At 47.3% G+C, this 19,873-nt stretch overlaps 1 protein-coding gene across 1 annotated transcript in view; it reads left to right on the top strand.

Moving 5' to 3' along the window:
* The window catches only part of GFPT2 (glutamine-fructose-6-phosphate transaminase 2), a 47,863-nt gene extending 30,535 nt beyond the window's left edge, over positions 1 to 17,328 (top strand). The window contains exons 10-19 of the mRNA XM_058739726.1: positions 2,426 to 2,589; positions 4,201 to 4,296; positions 4,377 to 4,474; positions 4,754 to 4,874; positions 7,058 to 7,215; positions 7,378 to 7,492; positions 11,234 to 11,361; positions 13,130 to 13,297; positions 14,392 to 14,553; positions 16,451 to 17,328. Coding sequence (XP_058595709.1) covers positions 2,426 to 2,589; positions 4,201 to 4,296; positions 4,377 to 4,474; positions 4,754 to 4,874; positions 7,058 to 7,215; positions 7,378 to 7,492; positions 11,234 to 11,361; positions 13,130 to 13,297; positions 14,392 to 14,553; positions 16,451 to 16,495 — 1,255 coding nt within the window. The 3' untranslated portion in view covers positions 16,496 to 17,328. The remainder of the gene's footprint in view (positions 1 to 2,425; positions 2,590 to 4,200; positions 4,297 to 4,376; positions 4,475 to 4,753; positions 4,875 to 7,057; positions 7,216 to 7,377; positions 7,493 to 11,233; positions 11,362 to 13,129; positions 13,298 to 14,391; positions 14,554 to 16,450) is intronic.
* The last annotated feature ends 2,545 nt before the right edge of the window (positions 17,329 to 19,873 follow it).

Below are 19,873 nucleotides of genomic sequence, written 5' to 3'. Positions count from 1 at the left end.
GGGCCAGTAGTCTTTTTTTTTTTTCCTTTTTTTTTTTTTTACATTTATTTATTTTTGAGAGAGAGAGAGAGACAGAGAGAGACAGAGTGTGAGCAGGGGAGGGGCAGAGGGGGAGGGAGACACAGAATCAGAAGCAGGCTCCAGACTCCAAGCTGTCAGCACAGAGCCCAACGCAGGGCTCAAACCCAGGAATCGTGAGATCATGACCTGAGCCGACGTTGGATGTTTAACCGACTGAGCCACCCAGGCACCTCTGGGCCAGTAGTCTTAATGATGGATTATACCACCATCCATTTTGTAAATAAAAATAATTATATTTAAACGTGCAGGGGTGCCTGAGTAGCTCAGTCAGCTAAGCATCCAACTTCAGCTGAGCTCATGATCTCATGGTTTGTGGGTTCGAGCCCCACACGGGGATCTGTGCTGATAGTCTGGAGCCTGGAGCCTGCTTCAGATTCTGTGTCTCCCTCTCTCGCTGCCCCTCCCCCACTCATTCTCAGTCTCTCTCTCAAAAATAAATAAAATATTTTTAAAAATAAAAAATAAATAAATTAACATGCAGACACACACGCACACGTAAATGCAAACACACGTGTATTTAGCACTGCCTGGAGAGCAATACAATATAAGTGGTGTTTCTCTCTTGGAGATGGGATCAGGCCATTTTCTTCCTCTTATTATTCTGTGTTTTCTACTGTTTAAACAATGCATGTATACTGTTCAAAGTATTTTTTTCCAGTGCGGTGGTTTCCCATCCTTCTTTAGAAGTCTGTCTTCCTGAGCATCTGTCTAGAGACACCTTTCTTAGGGCCATGGAATGTGGCCACTTCTTTCTTTAACTTTACATCAGGAATTATAAATGTTCATTTTTTGGCACAGGGCAGGTGTGGGTGTGGCACTTGGTGGAATGAGGATTTTTTTCTCCCATGGTCTTACAAGTGCCACCTTCATGGTTTTGTTTTTTATTTGTTTTTTATTTTTGACCATAACTAAGTACCACTTGTGCTATTGATTAGTTTGCTTTTTCACCTACCAACTTTTCTAACGCCATTTATATTTAAAAGAAACTTTGTATTGCCATTTTGCAAGACAAAAATTATCATTACTTTCCATACAAAGTTATTATAAAAATAAGCACAATGGGGGACCTGGGTGGCTTAGTCAGTTAAGCATCCAACTCTTTATTTCAGCTCAGGTCATGATCTCACAGTTCATGAGTTCCAGTCCTGCCTTGGGCTCTATGCTGACAGCACGCAGCCTGCTTGGGATTCTGTGTTTCTCCCTCTTTCTTTGCCCCTGCCCTCCTCCTGCACTCTCTCTCTCTCTCAAAAAAAAAAATAAATAAGCATAATGACTCCACATTTCATTGGTGGACGTATTTTTTACTTTGCTTTTAAACTATCCCTTTTTCCTTGCAGGGAGTGTGTGTGTGTGTGTGTGTGTGTGTGTGTGTGTGTGTGTTATGAAACTGAGTCATTTGTCCTCATGACTTTCCCACTGTCTGGATTTTGCTGAGAGAACCCCCCATGGTGTCATTTAACACGTTCCCCTGCCCACTGCATTTCCTGCGCACTGGCGTTCACAGGTGTCTACAAATTTGATCTCCTTCTGGTTTGATTTTTTGGCAAGACGGCTTCATAGATGGTGGTGTGTCCTTCTATCAGGAAGCATATATGTCTCATTGTCTGTCTTTTTATGCTGTTAAGATTGATCAGGGGGTTCACGCGCCAGACAGCCTCACCCATCCATTGTAAAGCTGCTCTCTGCTTTTCACCTCTTGGTTTCAGCAGAGCACTTCATGGTCCTTACTTAGAACTATTAGTAATTAGGAGTCCATAAATTGACTATTCTGATGCTGTCATTCCTTATTTATTAGCTGTAGTCCATCCATAAATTTGCCTTCATGAACAATGTGGTTATTCTGAAAGATCAGATCAGTTTAAAAAGCAAGATAAATGTTTCATTCTTTCCTGTTCCGATTTAGAGTAATGTGTTGGTTCCCAAGCATTCTCCAAAGGTGACACTGTCTGGATTATGATTTGAAGAAAGCTGTCATAAAAGGCCATCTGTGAGATTACTGGGGAAATCTGAACATACTGGATATTTGATGATATGAAAGAATAACTACTAATTTTAGATGTGATAATGGTATTGTGGGTTTAAAATTTTTCCTTCTCTTTTAGAGATAGAAGGTAAAATGTTTACAGATGAAATGATGTGATGTCTGAGACTGGATTCAAAACAATTCTGGGGGGAAGGAGGAAGGTGTGAATTGATGTGTATAGTGTAGTGTCCCTGTCCCTCCTAAAATGCCATCTGATGCTACTGATGGGGACCCATACTGGGGAGGCAAGTGAGTGACTGCCTTGTAGCTGTCAAGCACGTGCAGGCCCCGTCTGTGATGCCCGTGTTTCCCTTGCTCCAGTGCTATCATAGAACACACCAACCGAGTCATCTTCCTCGAGGATGACGACATCGCCGCAGTGGCTGATGGGAAGCTCTCTATTCACCGGGTCAAGCGTTCAGCTAGTGATGACCCATCTCGAGCCATCCAGACCTTGCAGATGGAACTGCAGCAAATCATGAAAGGCAGGTGTCCTCTGAGGGTCCGTGTGCAGCGGCCTTGGGGGGGGGGGCAGGTGCTCGATGGGGGAGCTCCTGAGACTCTCTGTCCTACCCTGAATAGGTGCCACAGCCCTCCTACCTGCCATGGCCATTAGGGTGGCGTTGCAGGTGCTCTGTGGCTTGCCCAGCCCAGGGGATGCGGGGAGCCTTGTCCTGCTCCCCCAGCAGGAGTTCCTGACTATATAAAGGCACTAGGTCTCCCTGCTTGATCTGACCAGTCCATCAACTGCCTCCCTTTACTAACTCTCTGGGACACATTCTTCTACCCAGACATTTCTTCTCTGGGTCAGAGGCCTGCAATAACAGGGGTCTGTGGACTATTTCCTCCTTGCGAGGAGAGCCTGTCTCCCTACACCCCCTTCTCCACAGGGCAGCCTGGGTAAACATTTAGGAATGTGAATCAGACCTTTTTATCCAGCTGCTTAAAGCCCTCCAATGGCCACCCACTGTTCTGAGAATAAAATCCACACTTCCTGCCACAGCCCACAATACCCCATGCCCAACCTGGCCCCACCTCACTCTACCCTTTTCCCACTATGCCCTGCCCCCTCTCCAACCACCTCACTGTTACTTAGCAGGCCAAGTGCTTACTCACCTGAGGGTCATTGTACTTGACTGACTACTTTTGGTCATTCTACCTTGATCATCGCCCAGTCAGAGAGCTCTTCCCTGACCCTCCTCACTTGTCTTGTTTGCTTTATGGCACCCTCTGTCAAGTCCCCAGCTAACGGTAGCAGACAGGAAACACTGCAGTGTTTGGAACATTCCCACCCTGTCTGTGAATACTTCCAAAGCTTGAGGCACAACACCTGTCAGGGGCCTTAACCCGTTGCGGCCAGATCATCCCTTTGATGTCATCCAGTTCCATTCAGATCAGAGCCCTGGAAATGCATGTGTTGGCTGAAAAGGTTTTTATTTAATACAGAAGCTCGGAGGGCATCTGTTGAAAAGAAGATTGCCAGGGCACCTGGGTTGTTCAGTCGGTGAAGCGTCCGACTTCGGCTCAGGTCATGGTCTCGCAGTTTGTGGGTTCGAGCCCCACGTCAGGTTCTGTGCTGACAGCTTGGAGCCTAGAACCTGCGTCAGATTCTGTGGCTCCCTCTCTCTCTGCCCCTCCCCCTCTCACACTCTGTCTCTCTCTCAAAATTAAATGTTTAAAAAAATTAAAAAAATAAAATAAAATTGCCTATTTCTCAGGGCTTACTTCTTTTGTACTTCCCTAAGTAGGTTGGTTTTTGGAAGTGAAGCATTTTCCTTTCCTCTGCCCCTGCTGAGAGGAGTATTGCCCCAGAAAGACCAGCCACATATTTGTTGCTTACTTCTTTTGCTCCTTCAAGCTGCAGGGTCTGATACGCACACTGGAGATAGTAATCTTATCTGACCTGTTTGCCTCTCACTTGTTACCAGGAGAATCAGGTGGGACGGCCCCTGGGATGCCCTTGGTAATGTGCAGTGGCCTTCCCATGTGTCACTGACACTAAACTGCATATCAGCTTTCCATCTTGATTGGAAGTTAAGCAGTGGTAAAACAACTGAATTAAAATTGACCTGCTTTTTTGGTGTTTATTTGACCAGGTAACTTCAGTGCATTTATGCAGAAGGAGATCTTCGAACAGCCAGAATCAGTTTTCAATACTATGAGAGGTCGGGTGAATTTTGAGACCAACACAGGTAATCCCCCATCCATGCCCTAGGTCGAGGCGCGTCCCCGTGTGGGGTTAGCACTAATACCCCCTGCATGTGCCCCACAGTGCTCCTGGGCGGATTGAAGGATCACCTGAAGGAGATTCGACGATGCCGACGGCTCATCGTGATTGGCTGTGGAACCAGTTACCACGCCGCAGTGGCTGTAAGTCCAAGGCGCTGGGCCCTCGATAGCGCTGGGGAGGGAGCAGCAGCCCAGGACAAGATGTGTTTTAAATGCCATCATGTGTTTGACCTCCCAAATTTGGTGCCCATAAGCCAACATGAGAGCCTTTCTCCTGCAGTGTGGCCTGTGCATGTCTGAAATTCCCTTCACCACCAGGACCCAGAGGTGCCACTTCATAAAACTGTCCCCAGAAGCCCAGCTGCCTGTGTCTCTGTATTGTGTGTGACTGACTTTGGTCCCCATTCTTGTTGGCTTCAGACACGGCAAGTTTTGGAGGAACTGACTGAGCTCCCTGTGATGGTTGAACTCGCCAGTGATTTTCTGGACAGGAACACACCTGTGTTCAGGGATGATGTTTGCTTTTTCATAAGCCAGTCAGGTAAGGAATACGGGTTCACATGTATTCATCTCAGGGCTCTGTCCTCTTGGTAACACACCATGTATCTCCTTCCCTCCTTCATCCAGTAGAGTTCTCTGCACACTGAGCATGTGCCAAACTCTCTTCTCAGTTGACCCTCAGAACCATCAGTCACTGTCTCATTTTAGGGGGGAGCCATGCGACCAAGAATTCTCCCTCCTCCTGCCATTCCAAATCCAGAACTTAAGGGACCACTCACCAAAGTGCTTATACATAGGTGCTAGGTTTATTTCAAAGAGAGAAAGTTCTTCAAAATTCTGCTGGTTGAGTGTCACTTCAAGAACTATGTGGATGCTTTGCAGTTCCCATGCTGTCCAGCAGGGGTTGCATTGAGAGACATTGCTCAGGTGTAGGCCCAGCACACCCTCAGTAAACCCTGCCTGGGTGCCATCCTAACTCTAAACGTGGGCACCTGCTCCAGTCAGGCTGGGCAGAGAGTCAGGGAGGTGATTCATGGCCACATGCTTGGACTTTCTATGACCTCCAGAAGGATTTTTAAAACATTTTAATTATGGAAAATTCCAAATCTCTGTAAAAGTAGAGAGATTTACATAAGGAACTGCCTATTCTCAGCAACGATCAGCTGAGCAGAGTTTGTGTCATCCAGATCCACATTAACCTGTTCCCTCCCCTGGGTTATTTTGAAGTCAATCCCAGACATCATGTTGCTCCACAAATACTTCAGAATGGATCTCTAAATGGTAAAAGAAAAAAAAAAAACATAACCATTATGTCATTATCACAATTAAAACATTAACAGCAATGCTCTAATATCCACTGGGACTTCGAATATTGCTTCCGGTTTGAATTTTGAAGACCCATTTCCATTTCCATGACAAACTAAGAAAAACGAATACAGACACACTCACCCTCCGGCTGACAACCTATAGCCATGTGCTGCTCTGTGACTTCATTTTGTTTGTTTGTTTGTTTATTTATTTTGAGAGAGAGGGAGCCCATGCATGCACAAGTGGGGGAGGGGCAGAGAGAGAGGGAGAATCCCAACAGGCGCAGACCCCGAAATGGGGCTTGAGCCCATGAACCAATGAGATCATGACCTGAGCTGAAATGAAGAGTCAGACGCTTAACCAACTGAGCCACCCAGGAACCCCTTGATGGGTTTAATTTTATGATCGGACCGTATTTAATTTAGTTCGAGGTTTCAAGGCTTACAAATACAGGGTGCTTGTGCTGGCTTATTTGTGAATCTATTTAAGTAGCTTAGTTATAAAAATAATTTTGAGTTCACACTGGCAGGCTGCAGAAGTGTTTTGCTTTAAAGCAATGTTAGATCTATTGGAGAAATGCCATTTAGTGGCATTCTTGCTTTTTTTCAATTTTATTTATTTACTTAATCTCTATACCCAGTGTGGGGCTGGAACTCATCACCCCGAGACCAAGAGTCACATGCTCTTCTGACTGAGCCAGCCAGGCGCCTTGCATTCTTGCTTTTTATTTGTATTTATTTATTTATTTTAAATATTTATTCATTTTTGAGAGAGAGCAAGCACAAGCAGGGGAGGGACAGAGAGAGAGAGGCAGAGAGTCTGAAGTGGGCTCTGTGCTGATAGCAGCAAGCCTCATGCAAGGCTTGAACTCACAAACCATGAGATCATGAACCATGAGATCATGACCTGAGCTGAAGTTGGATGCTCAACCGTTCAACCGACTCAGCCAGCCAAGCGCCTCACATTCTTGCTTTTTAAATGTTAAATCTCAGCACATTCTGAAGAAGGCAGCTTAAAGTCCTAGAAAGGATGCTGGGCACCTGGCTCACCTGGGTTGGCACCAGTCTGTCGCCCACAGCTGCGTGGCCCTGAAGGAGCAAGGCTTTGGTTTCTTCCATCTCTGGGGATCTCATCCTCACGGGGAGAATGGGGACAATGGCCCCATGGGGTGGCCAGGAGAGTTCCATGACATAGCGTATGAGAAAGTGCTTCCCACATAAATAGCAGCCGAATCTTGAATCCAAGAATCCACCGGAAACATGGTTGAGAGTGCATTTTCCTTTCTGAGCACACGCCGGCTGCCTGTGGGCCCTGATTTCTGCATAAAAGAGTAAATGAGTTGGGGGACAGGGGGTTCGAGCTGGCAGAGCCACGCTCCTGAGAACACATGGCTGAAAGGTGGGGCCCGTGTGGCAGGTGAGACCGCAGATACCCTCCTGGCATTGCGCTACTGTAAGGACCGTGGGGCCCTGACCGTGGGCGTCACCAACACCGTGGGCAGTTCCATCTCCCGAGAGACCGACTGCGGTGTCCACATCAACGCAGGACCAGAGATCGGCGTGGCCAGCACCAAGGTAGTCACCTCATGCATGTGTCCTGAGGGAGGGCTTCGGCCAGATGGGTGGACAGGAGGCTGCGGGTTGGGGAGGGGGCGCTCCCAACAATCTGTCTCCTCCTGCGTGGTTCACATGCGCACATTCGCCCCTGCTCTGCCAGAGTCACCATTTTATCCACAGGCTTATACCAGTCAGTTCATCTCCCTGGTGATGTTTGGTTTGATGATGTCGGAAGACCGCATTTCACTGCAAAACAGAAGGCGAGAGATCATCCATGGTTTACAGTCTTTACCTGGTATGTTTCAGAATGAAACTTTCCTTATTTTGAAATCCAGTAGACTGTCCTTAGTTGCTTTCTCTTTTGACTCTTTCCCATAAACAATGCTGTTAATCACTTCCTCCTCTTCAAAACTTCCTACTCACCACTAAATGCCTCCAGAAGCTCCCACTGGGCCAAGATTAAAGTCCTCACTCCTCACCGGGTCCTTGAACACTGCACACTGGACCCCTGCCACCTCTGACCTCATCCCACTCTCCTTCCCCTCCCTGGGCTCCTTCATTGACCTTCTGATCCTCAGCAATACCAAGCTGTCTACCACAGGACGTTTGCACTGACCCTTTCCTTTATAGGAGCCCTCTTCCTCCAGCTCTCCATACAACTGATGGCTTCTCATTATTCAAGTCTCAGTTCAGATGTCACCTCCTGGAACCCTTCCTTGCTATCCTAACTAACCCCCGCCCCAGCTGTGAAATGTTAGCCCATTTCTTTTCTTTATAGCGTGTGCCATGGTATGAAATTACCTGTCCTCCAGTGTGCTGGCTTGTCTCCCAATGAGTATGTCAGCCCAGTGAGCATATAACCCTAACTGTCAGGATCACTGCTGATATCCAGCCAGGGCAGGCATGGAGTAGGTGCTCAGGAAATATCTGAGAAGGAGCAGATGGCCCTGAGCCTTTTCCTGAACCAGAGTGCTCCTTCAGTCTCCCCAAACTTCCCTCTTTGGCTGGGTCCCTCCCATCTATTGTAGTTGGTGAGATGCAGTGTTTATCACACTGAATCTCAAGCTTTTGGGGGGGATAATGGTTTCCATCATTCGCCTACTGGTGTGCCCTGTCCTGTGTGCCATCCTGAGGGCCAAGGAGATAACAGCTCCTTTCCTTCAGACACTTGCTCTCCAGGGAAGGAGAGAGACCTATTGGATTTTCTTTGTGCAGCCCTGAGATTGCAAAATGAAACAGACCTCACCCCTTGGCTGACATGAAATGCCGGGGGCAGGATGGTCACAAGGCTGTGGGACAGCCCCTTCCAGGGATGGGGTAGGCACTGGGTCCATCCTGGGAGCCAGGGGCAAACCCCAGAGAAGGCAGTGAGGGAAAGCCACCATCTAATCATACAAAGCCTAGAGATCTGAATCTGGCCCACACAACATGCTGAAAATTTACTGACAAAAAACTGGTCTTCACCTTCAGCCAGGTAAACAGTGCGAAAACAGGACTCTATCCTGATGTCTAAGTCAGCCGTTCTCAAGATATGGTCTGCAGGTCCTATTACTATTTTCACAGTAAACACACTATTTATAGCAAATAAGATGTGTTTGCCTTTTTTGCCGTGTGGACATTTGCAAAGGCAGCGGTGGCTACCGCTGGCACCTTAGCACATGCCTCCACACACCCCACTTCACTCAAGGACTTCTTCACGAGGCAGTAAAATGTATTAGTCTTAGTAAATCGCAACACTCTTTAGTATTCTGTTTCCAAGAAAAGCATCCTGGGATTGTTTGAGTAACAAGCTGATTAGAGTACTTGGCAGATGTTTTCTCAAAAATGAACAAAGTTAGCCCGCCACTCTAAAGAAGAAAAACTGACAGTATTTGTTGCCAGTGATAAACTTCAAGCTCTTCAGTGAAATTTAGGATTTGGGAAAACTTGTAGCTGCCAGCATGAGCTCGACCACTTCCCACACTTAAACACAACTCTGATGAAGCCACGGTGACTTTAGCATATGTGATTTCTAAAAAATATTTTATGATGAAGTGTGTCCATTTTTAGAAGATTTGCATAACTCAGTCAACCTATGTTTTCCAGATGGTCAATGCATGATGTGTCAAAATTATACACCATGTAAAACATCCATTTAAATAGATGCAAGATTGGGGCACTGGGTGGCTCAGCCGGTTAAGCATCTGACTTCGGCTCAGGTCGTGATCTTGTGGTTTGTGAATTCAAGCCCTATGTTGGGCTCTGTGCTGATGGCTCAGAGCCTGGAGCCTGCTTCTGATTCTGTGTCTCCCTCTCTGCTTGTCCCTCCCCAGTCATGCTCTGTCTCTCTCTCTCTCAAAAATAAAACATTAAAAAAAATTAAATAGATGCAATAGGGGTGCCTGGGTGGCTCGGTCGGTTAAGTGTCAGACTCTTGATCTTGGCTCAGGTCATGATCTCACAGTTGGTGAGTTCAAGCCCCATTTCGGGCTCCGCACTGACAGTGTGGAGCCTGCTTGGGATTCTGTCTGTCTCTCCTCTCTCTCACAGTAAATAAATTTAAAAAAAAATAAAAGTTTTAATGTAACAAGGTAGGAAAAGCTTATTGAGATGATTTCAAATTCTACATTTGCAACTACTCTTTTAAGAAATTACTGTTTCTCCAGACTGGCTGATTCAGTCACTAGAGTATGTGACTCTTGATCTCGGGGTCATGTGTTTAAGCCTGCAGAGATTACTTAAATAACTAATTAAAAAAAAAAGAAATGACCATTTCTTGAGTTTCATGTAATATCAGAGAAGAACATTCACAATTTTTTGAAAAAGTTATTTAAATACTCCTCCCTTCTCCAACTACAAATCTCTGTGAGGCTGGATTTTCTTCCTATACTTCAACCAAAAAAAATGTATCATGAGAGTTTGAATGAGGAAACAGATATGAGAATCTGTCTTTGTTAAAAAGTCAGACATTTAAAAAATCTCCAAAAATTTAAAACTACTATTCTCACTAATTTTTAAAAATGTATAATAGGTTTATTGTTACTTTTAAATGAATGAATACAAATATCTTTACTTTTCTCAGTTTCTAATCTGGTAAACATTGAGAGACAGAACCAACAAAAATAATGGCTCTTAAGGATTCACAGTAATTTTTAAGAGTAAAGAAGTCCTGAGAACAAAAAGTCTGGGAAACACTGGTCCATCTTACACTGGGCATTGTCTCTAGATTTAGCATGTGGCCTGGATTGGGGGGGGGGGCATTAATTTGGAGTGTCAGCTCTGTGGCTTTCCACCTGGTGACTTAGCCTCTCTGAGCCTCAGTTGCCTTACCTGTAAAATGGAGCTAGAAATAACACCTCACTGCTTATCTTACATGCTCAAGAAAGTATGAACATAAATATGAATTGCCATCCAACAAAACCCAGGCAAATCCCGCAAGTTACTGCCCACAATCTACATTTAACTTTTTTTAATATTTATTTTTGAGAGAAAGAGAGAGAGGGAGACAGAGTGGGGGAGAAGCAGAGAGAGAGGGAGACACAGAATCCTAAGCAGGCTCCAGGCTCATCAACACAGAGCCCAACATGGGGCTTGAACCCACGAACTGTGAGATCATGACCTGAGCTGAAGTAAGATGCTTAACCGACTGAGCCACCCAGGTGCTCTTACATTTAAAATCCTTTTTAGGGGCGCCTGGGTGGCGTAGTCGGTTAAGCGTCCGACTTCAGCCAGGTCACGATCTCGCGGTCCGTGAGTTCGAGCCCCGCGTCAGGCTCTGGGCTGATGGCTCGGAGCCTGGAGCCTGTTTCCGATTCTGTGCCTCCCTCTCTCTTTGCCCCTCCCCGTTCATGCTCTGTCTCTCTCTGTCCCAAAAATAAATAAAAAAAACGTTGAAAAAAAAAAAAAATTTAAAATCCTTTTTAAACCAAGGCAAGGAAGCCAAGTGTATTAAGTGGTGTGAATTCCAAAACTATGTCTTATACACCATGATTTTTCTTTGTGAATCTTGCTGTAAAATCTGTGTGACTCACAACCCCTCACTGTGTTTGCGGCTTAGGGCTGATTAAGGAAGTGCTGTCGCTGGACGAGAAGATTCATGACCTGGCCCTGGAGCTCTACACCCAGAGGTCACTCCTGGTCATGGGACGGGGCTATAACTATGCCACATGCCTGGAAGGAGCCCTGGTGAGCCTCCTTTGCCCACCCCCCACCTCCACCAGCCTGGGCATGAGGGCAGACATGGGAGACACCCCGAGACACCAGCGGGAAGGGGGGAAGGGCGCTGGGCTAGGGGAGGGGAGCGCTTGGGGACTTGCTGCCACCTGTGTGAGGCTGCATCAAGCACCAGCTCATGATCTGTTCAGGCCCTGGGGATCCTGAGGTGGACGCTGCCAATCTCCTGAGGAGAAAGGGGCAGGGCACCCTTGGGTGAGCCCCTGAGGTGTCAACCTGCACCAGGCTCCATCTGGGATGGTCCATTCGTTCCTCATGAGCATCTTCTGAGAGGCTGGCAGTTATTGTCCACATTTCACCTAGGAGGGAACTGGACCCCCAAAGGTTCATCTTGCTCAGGAGGGAGTGATTGGTCTGAGATTCAAATTCAGGTCCATGTGGCCTTGGGTTATTTCCACGACCACAAGCAGACTGTGCGGGAGGATTCAGGCCGATGAGAATTGTGGGGCAGGCTCTCTGTGGAGTTTCCCTGTTACCCCTCAAACTTCCAAGGGGATGCAGAGATCCTGAAGGAGTGAGCTCTGAAGGCCCTGCTTTTGTTAAACTTTTAACTGGCTGTTTTGTCCCACTGCGACAGTAAAGAGCCAAACCTGAGTAAGAGAGCTGGGTAAGGGGCAGGTTCCAGGACCACAGAGAGGGTGAGACAGTGCTGTCCAGGGGGCTGAGCCTACACTCACTGTCTGCTTGCTGCTTGTGGATGGGACTGCCCAACCAAAGAAAACGGGAGACAGGGTCACAGGTGAGGCAGCCATTGGTACCCGGGCAAGGGCATCCTTCCTGACCCAGCTTGGCTCCCCTCCTCTTAGTAGGGAGCAGGTCGCTGCAGGGGGCTGGGTGGAGTACACTTTCAACTCCCCCCATGCCTCTGCCGCCTGGTGCAGGGGGTCGGGGGGGCTCATCTGCAGTGTCCCCAGCGCGCTGCTGAAAGATGCATATTCAACTGCAGCTCCCAGTCAGTCCTGGGGGGGAAGAAAGAAGCTTTGACGCTGCTCCTGGCACACATCAATGGTCCCTCTGTGGTCTCCTGGGGGCCAGCACTCCAGCTGTCTGTGGCATTCAGGGCGGAGTCACCCACACTCCTGACAGTGTCCTGCCCCCCCCCCAAATAAATAGTTCTAGGGGAGCTGAGAAATATTTTACTAGACACTCACCAGTTCAGTGACGTAGGGTTAATGGGAACTGAATAGAAATGGATCTCCTGAACATAGGGGGAAGTTCTAGTAACGTCCTGATGCGTGTTATTTTGCCTCATAAGTAAATTGGAGCATCCCTTTGGAAGTTATTAATGGTCTAGATTCGGGGGGATGATCTATCGGATAATTGAAGAAAGGTATTTCTAGATAGAATACAGTGCCATCATTACAATTTACAAATGTGGGGAGGCCACGGGTTAGTCACACAGCAGAAGGGAGAGCCAGATCGACATTGACTTGTCTATCCAAGGGTGGTGGCTGTGCTGGGGGCTGGTCTGGGGGACACAGGCTGCGTGCTGGGCCTTGTGCATGCTCTGGACAGCAGCCAGCCCTCTCCCTTGGGCCTGGCATTGCCAGCAGCCCTCAGTGCTGTTGACCACCTAATGCATTCATCCGCCTTGCAGCCCTCAGCTCCCTGCCTTCTGGATTCATCCCTCCCACAGCTCCCCGTCCTCCCCTCTCTGACTGATCTCCTCCAGCCCCCTGTCTGTCCAGTGTCACACTGACCCCGCCTTGTGTTTCCCTAGAAAATTAAAGAGATAACCTACATGCACTCAGAAGGCATCCTGGCGGGGGAGCTGAAGCACGGACCCTTGGCACTGATTGACAAGCAGATGCCCGTCATCATGGTCATCATGAAGGACCCTTGCTTTGCCAAATGCCAGAATGCCCTGCAGCAGGTCACAGCCCGCCAGGTGAGAGCTCTCAGCTGGGCCAGGGTCCCCTTCTCTCCTGTCCTCTCCCACACAAGCCCACCTCACCCACTGTCGGCCAGCACTGGTTATGAGCAGCCCTACCACTGAGCAGGTGCGATCACGTGCTCTCTCCTAGGCGCCCCCTCCTGAGGGGCACACACATTCAGAAATGACTGGCCAGCCTGTGGCCACGTGCACAATGGCTCTTCAGTGAGACCTTGTGACCCAGACTGCCCCGAGCTGCCCCAGATTCCAGGCGTGGAGCTGCCCTGAGATGGGAGTGCAAAGCCCCCACAGATGCATCCTGGGAGGGCTCATGAAGTTATAGGGAGGTGAAGTCCAACAATGCCCTTGAGCCAGTGGCCGCCATGCCTGGCTCGGCACAGTGGCCAGAGAGAAGGTATAAAACACAAATCACTTCACTGCCTTGCTTAAAACCTCCCGGTGGCTTCCCATAAAACAAGAGTGACCACAAGCCGGTATTATGTGGCCCCTTCCTTCTGTGTCCCAAGCTGAAGGAGCCCAGCTGATTTCTGCCTCTGAACTTCTGCTCTGGCTATTCCCTCTGACCTGAATGTGCTTCCCACCACTTTTAGAGAATTGGCCTGTGGTTATTCACATCTTAGTCCAAACATCCCCTTTTAAGAGAGGGCTTCCCAGACCTCACCAGCATCTCCCAATCACATTACCATGTTTTATTGCCTTTCTGGCATTCATCTGGAATTCATCGTTACTCATTGGGTGGCTTGTTTACATTTTTATTTTCTACCACTCAGCTATGAGCCCCCTCAGAGTGAGGAGTGGGCGTGCCCTGCCCTTGGCAAGGCACATTGAAGCCACTCAACAAATGGGTGCTGGATGAATGGCTCAGAATGGCAGTCATCCTACCACGGAAGGGAGAGGAACTCACCAAACAGCATCAAACACCTTGCCCCTCACACTGGTCGTGCACATCACCTCACACATAATTCCACAAAAGCAAAAGAGGACTGTTATCCCCTCAATAAGATTGACCTCAGAAACTGCTGGTATGTGAGGGGGGTTGCTGCTTTCAGAGACCACCTGCACATTGTGATCCTATTTTCCCGCTCTAGGGTCGGCCGATCATACTGTGCTCCAGGGACGACACTGAGAGTTCCAAGTTTGCGTATAAAACGATCGAGCTGCCCCACACAGTGGACTGCCTCCAGGGTATCCTGAGTGTGATTCCGCTGCAGCTCCTGTCCTTCCACCTGGCTGTTCTCCGAGGATATGACGTATGTCTAAAATCGCACCGAATCCCCCAGAGGGGAAAAGCATAACCCCAGAGTCTGACTTTGTTCTTTTTTTTTTAACTTTATTTACTTATTTTGAGAGAGGGACAGGGGATCCCAAGCCGGCTCCACAAAGCCCGACATGGGGCTGTGAGATCCTGACCTGAGCCAAAATCAACAGTCAGACCCTTAACCACCTGAGCCACCCAGGCGCTCCTGATTTTGTTCTTAAATGCTTATTTGGTGTAAATATTCATAGGAAAGGTAATTTCATTTAAAACAACTCTGTTTTTAAAGTAACTTCTATCCCTTGGAAACAATTTGGGACTGCAAGATTACGAAGACCATATCATTAAACTCATCACTCAGAGAGGCAATGTTAATTAGCAAATTTAATCATTTATTCCAGTCTTTTCCTTGTGCATGTGGATTTTTTAACATTTTTGACAGTATATCAAGGATGACATTTTACACTTTCCTTTTGAGTGTATTTACAAGTATTTTCTTACATCTTGAGTTTCATGTAAGCAACATTTAATCATTGCACAATATCCCAACATAGTCTTATAACATGGATTATAACAATGACTTAGCCGGTCTTCTATTATTTAAACTGTTGCTGATTTGGGAGAATATCTGCATGAATCACAATTGCAGTGAACATCTTTGCATGTACATCTTCCTCCCACATTTAAGATATCTCCTCAGTCTAGCAAATGATTCAACATTTTGAGACTCCTTTTTTAAATTTTTTTTTAATGTTTCTTTTTGAAAGAGAGAAAGAGAGAGTGCAATCCAGGGAGGGGCAGAGAGAGAGAGGGTGACATAGAATCTGAAGCAGGCTCCAGGCTCTGAGCTGTCAGCACAGAGCCCAACGCAGGGCTCGAACTCACAGACCATGAGATCATGACCTGAGCCGAAGTCAGATGCTTAACCGACTGAGCCACCCAGGTGCCCCTTGAGACTCCAAACATATACCATCAATTTATGTTCCAGAAAAGAACCACCAACAAGTATGGAAGAACCTACAATTCACTGCATATAGAAATAGAAGTTTTATTACAATTGTATTTTGAGAAGCTTTTGAAGATACATAACCTTACAGAAAACAATGTAACAAGTACCTGGTGGTATACAAATCCAGAACTGCCACGGCTAACATTTTGTCCTATTTGTTTCTCTTTTAAAAACAAGAACCAAATAAGGGGTGCCTGGGTGGCTCAGTCGGTTAAGCATCCCACTTCGGCTCAGGTCATGATCTCACGGTTCATGGGTTTGAGCCCCGCGTCAGGCTCTGTGCTGACAGCTCAGAGCCTGGAGCCTGCTTCGGATTCTGTGTCTCCCTTTCTTTCTGCCCCTCCCTCACTTGTGTTCTTTCTCTCTCTCTGTCTCTCTGTCTCTCTCTATCTCTCTCTCTGTCTCTCAAAATGAAATAAACATTAAAAAAATTAAAATTAAAATAACTAAGCAATATAAGACACTGCAGATAAAGTTGAAGCCTACCATATCAACCATCTCCCGTCACATTTTCCTTCCAGCCTCCACCCTGAACTAATGAGCCTCATGGATTTAGTGTGTCTCCTTCCAAGAAACGTGAACAGGACAAGCTGAGTTAGCGTTTTAATAGCATGCATCATATCCTTTTAATAGGGTTAACACAGCATGACACATGTCAGGTGCACAATAAATGTATATTGAACAAACTAAACCTTCTATAGTTGAGTGAAGTTCCTGGAGTAAGGAACGCTTCCAAGATGCAGATCTCCAGGGGCTCATGGTCAAAGGTGACCGGGAACACCCATCACCTCATCTTCAAGTACCCCGATAATAGGCTTTGTAATACAGCAGGTTGCTGGGATCTGTGGGGTCCTGAGCAGCTCCTTTCTATGTATCGTTGCAGGTCGACTTCCCCAGAAATCTGGCCAAGTCTGTAACAGTGGAATAGAGAACAAGAGCCCGAGAAGGCCATCGCCACCTGCAGTGTGGTTCAAGGCCTGTCCCGGTGACATCAAGTGAGAAGAACAGCAGGCGTTCTGTGTGTTCCAAGTAGATCCCAGTAGAACTTGACAAGCTTTCACGTGCCTTGTACCCAAGTGCTTTGCTCACAGCAGATACTGTTTCTCTGTGTCCTGAAGTCGCCAGAGGAGAAGGGAATCATTGTTTACACATGGGGATCAGAGCGGACTTTTCCACTACTGTGCAATAGAGACACAGCTCTCTTCAGAGTAACTGTGAACCTTTTTGTAACCAACGCTAGTTAGTTTTGAAAGACAAAATATTTATAATGATGATTGTATAGCTTTTAAGTTATTTTTCTAGTATGTGGCTTTCTGTAGCCAACGTAATGCCCAGACCCATGCACCCCAGCCTCCTGGCAGAGGGCATTCATCTCAGATTTGAGCACAAGGCATTGCCTCCCTGCACTCCTCTCTCCTCTCCTGTCCTCTCTTGGCTGCCCCTGAATCCCAGTCCCCTGACGTCAGGGAAGCCCTCCCACCATTTCCCTGTGCCTCCTGTAAATCCTTTCAAAATCTCAATGTCCTTTGACAGATTCTTCTCCTATAAATCCCTCTGACTCTCCAACTTCTGTTAAATTTGATCATGGTTCTTTTTAAGCCCAGGCAGCATTTTTGGTCCCTGCTTCTTCCTATAGTAAAACAGCTTGAAATATCCCGTGCAAGAAAGTAGTTTTCAAGTGGGCTATCTTGCCCTCTGTTTAAAAGCGTGCACAATCAAGATACTATGCAATTTTAAGACAATAAAGACAGTACAATTCTTTTTTGGCTTGTGCATTTGGATTTTTGTTATTCTCATTCTTTTTGTGTACTTGGATTGTGAGGGTTTCTCAAAACAGGAACTCAGCAGTGTCTGGTGGGAGTGAGCCCTGTTTCTTTCTTTCTTTCTTTCTTTCTTTCTTTCTTTCTTTCTTTCTTTCTTTTGAAGTTTATTTATTTTGAGAAAAAGAGAAATCATGAGTGGGGGAGGGGCAGAGAGAGAGGAGAGAGAGAGAATCTCAAGCAGGCTCTGCACTGTCAGTGCAGAGCCCGATTTAGGGCTCGAACCCACGAACCATGAGACCACAACCTGGGCCAAAGTCAGACACTTAAACGACTCAGCCACCCAGGCGCCCCAAGCCCTGTTTCTTGGTAGCCCGTGGCGCTGTGCCCACACTTGTGACCTGCGTCCTTCTTATATGAAAATGAAGACTGTTTATTTTACATGATGAAACAAAATGCAGGATGTTTGAGACTCTTCGTTGAGTCCACTGAAGAGCTGTTGGAGGGGGCTGGACCACGTGATGCTGTTTCAGATGGCTGCCCAGAACCTGAAAGCATCATGCAGGCATGTGAAACTCTCTAATGTATACTTTTTTATTTCCATGAGTCTATCTTGGTCACCGATTTTATTGATATAATCAGGCAGGAAGATCAGAAGCTAGAGATAGGGTTCTGAAGGCTTGTGGGGTCTGACTTTAGGCTCCCAATGAAAGTGGCTCTCCCAGAGGCTTGTCCTCATGACCGCTATGTCCTCATGACCACTGGTCGGTTTGAGTAGCTCTAGTATAGCATCAGACCTTTGTTCAGAATTATCTGTGGGCTACTCGTTAACTTTTCCATCCTCTTCTATGCTGTCCCCTGTATCACAAGACTTGGAAACCTGGGAATTACATTTCCAGGTTAAATTTCACCAGTGAGAAGCATCATGGAAGATTTGGAAGATACTTTAGAAGTCATATTGTTTTTGAGAAATCATGTTGTTTATTTTTCCCCTGGCAGAAGCAGACAGAAGTGTGGCTTCAGCAGATAGGAGGTCCTGCCATGGCCCTTAGCCCCAAAGCACTCGCCATGGCAATATTGCCTAAAACTCACCTACCCCACAGTGGGGGCCACCAGCAGAGGCTTCCTGCAACTACAGCAGCATCCTGCTTTTTAAAAAAATTTTTTTTCAATGTTTATTTATTCTTGAGAGACAGAGACAGAGCAGAGCAGGGGAGGGGCAGAGAGAGAAGGAGAATCTGTAGAACAGAATCTGAAGAACAGAATCTGAAGCAGGCTCCAGGCTCTGAGCTGTCAGTACAGAGCCTGACTTAGGGCTCGAACCCACGAATCATGAGATCATGACCTCAGGGGAAGTTGAATGCTTAACCGACTAAGCCACCCAGGCGCCCCCAGAATCCCGCTTCTGAAGAGCTGGCAGGAGCCCAGGAGCCACAGCGGCATTCTCCAACCCACATCCACCAGCCCTTCCCACAGATTAACCAGGGCATAAGTCCTGCTGGAAATACTACTAGTGTTGGTTTCTGCCTTTTTAACCAGACCGTGGTCATTACAATTTCAGAGGTTAGGAGACTTTATGAACTAGCCAGAACATTTTTATCTGGACAAGACCTAGAGAGATGCATTTCATTTTTACACCCAAGAGGCAATGACCATTCTGACTTTTGTACAAATCAGTCTCTTGCTTTTCATTATAGTTCTACCTGTGTATCTCTCCCCAAGTCATATACCACCTAGTCTCAAAAACAGAAGGCAAGCACACAGGAGCTATGCAAGGAGAGGGCATCACTGCCCCCGCTGGACAGAAGCTCCAGGAGTGAGGTGAGGAGAGCACTCTCCCGGGTCCGGGGTCTGACTTCCCCTTCACTGGGAGCTAACAAGGCCCCTTCTGGGGAAGTGGCAAGCAAGCTCACAAGTGACTCTGGGGAAACACAGGGCTCTCCACAGCCGGGTGCCTGGCAAGGCTGAGGTGTGCACCGGGTACCCAACAGAAGTACGGTCAGAAGGAATGGGCTGCCCTGTACTTTCCACTTCCGAGCCCGCCATGGCCCTCTGGCTCTCGGGGAAAAGCTGAGAACTTCCGGGAGTGATATGTTTGTCTTCAGCAGACCATGAGGGGAGATACCCTCAGCAGCGCACGGTCACAACAAGCCAAGTCCTGGTGAGAATCTGGGCCAAGCTCTCCTGGGTGATCTGTCCTTGGGTTAGGAGAATGGTTCAATGGAAGTGGTGGGGGGAGCCTTGGTGATGACCAGCTGTCTGCCTCTCAGGTCACACTGAGGCAGGACAGCTCAGCTGCCCTCCACATCTGGAGCAGAGCTGCTGTCCCGGGATCATTCCATCATCCTCCGAGGGATTCCCTTGTCCTCTTGCTTCCCATATCTCATGTCTTCCTTCTTAGTTTCCTTTTTTCATTTTGGTGGAATACATCCTTCTTGAGTAAAGGAGCCTGGGAGGTAAACTTTTGAGACCTTGAGAAATAAATGACATTATTCCTCACATGTGACTGGGGGTTTAGTTACACATAGAATTCTAGGTCACCAGGG

Source organism: Neofelis nebulosa, chromosome 1, assembly GCF_028018385.1.
Source record: "Neofelis nebulosa isolate mNeoNeb1 chromosome 1, mNeoNeb1.pri, whole genome shotgun sequence".
NCBI lineage: Eukaryota > Metazoa > Chordata > Mammalia > Carnivora > Felidae > Neofelis > Neofelis nebulosa.
The sequence above is the reverse complement of the archived record's forward strand: the minus strand, read 5'-3'. Positions and strand labels throughout refer to the sequence as shown.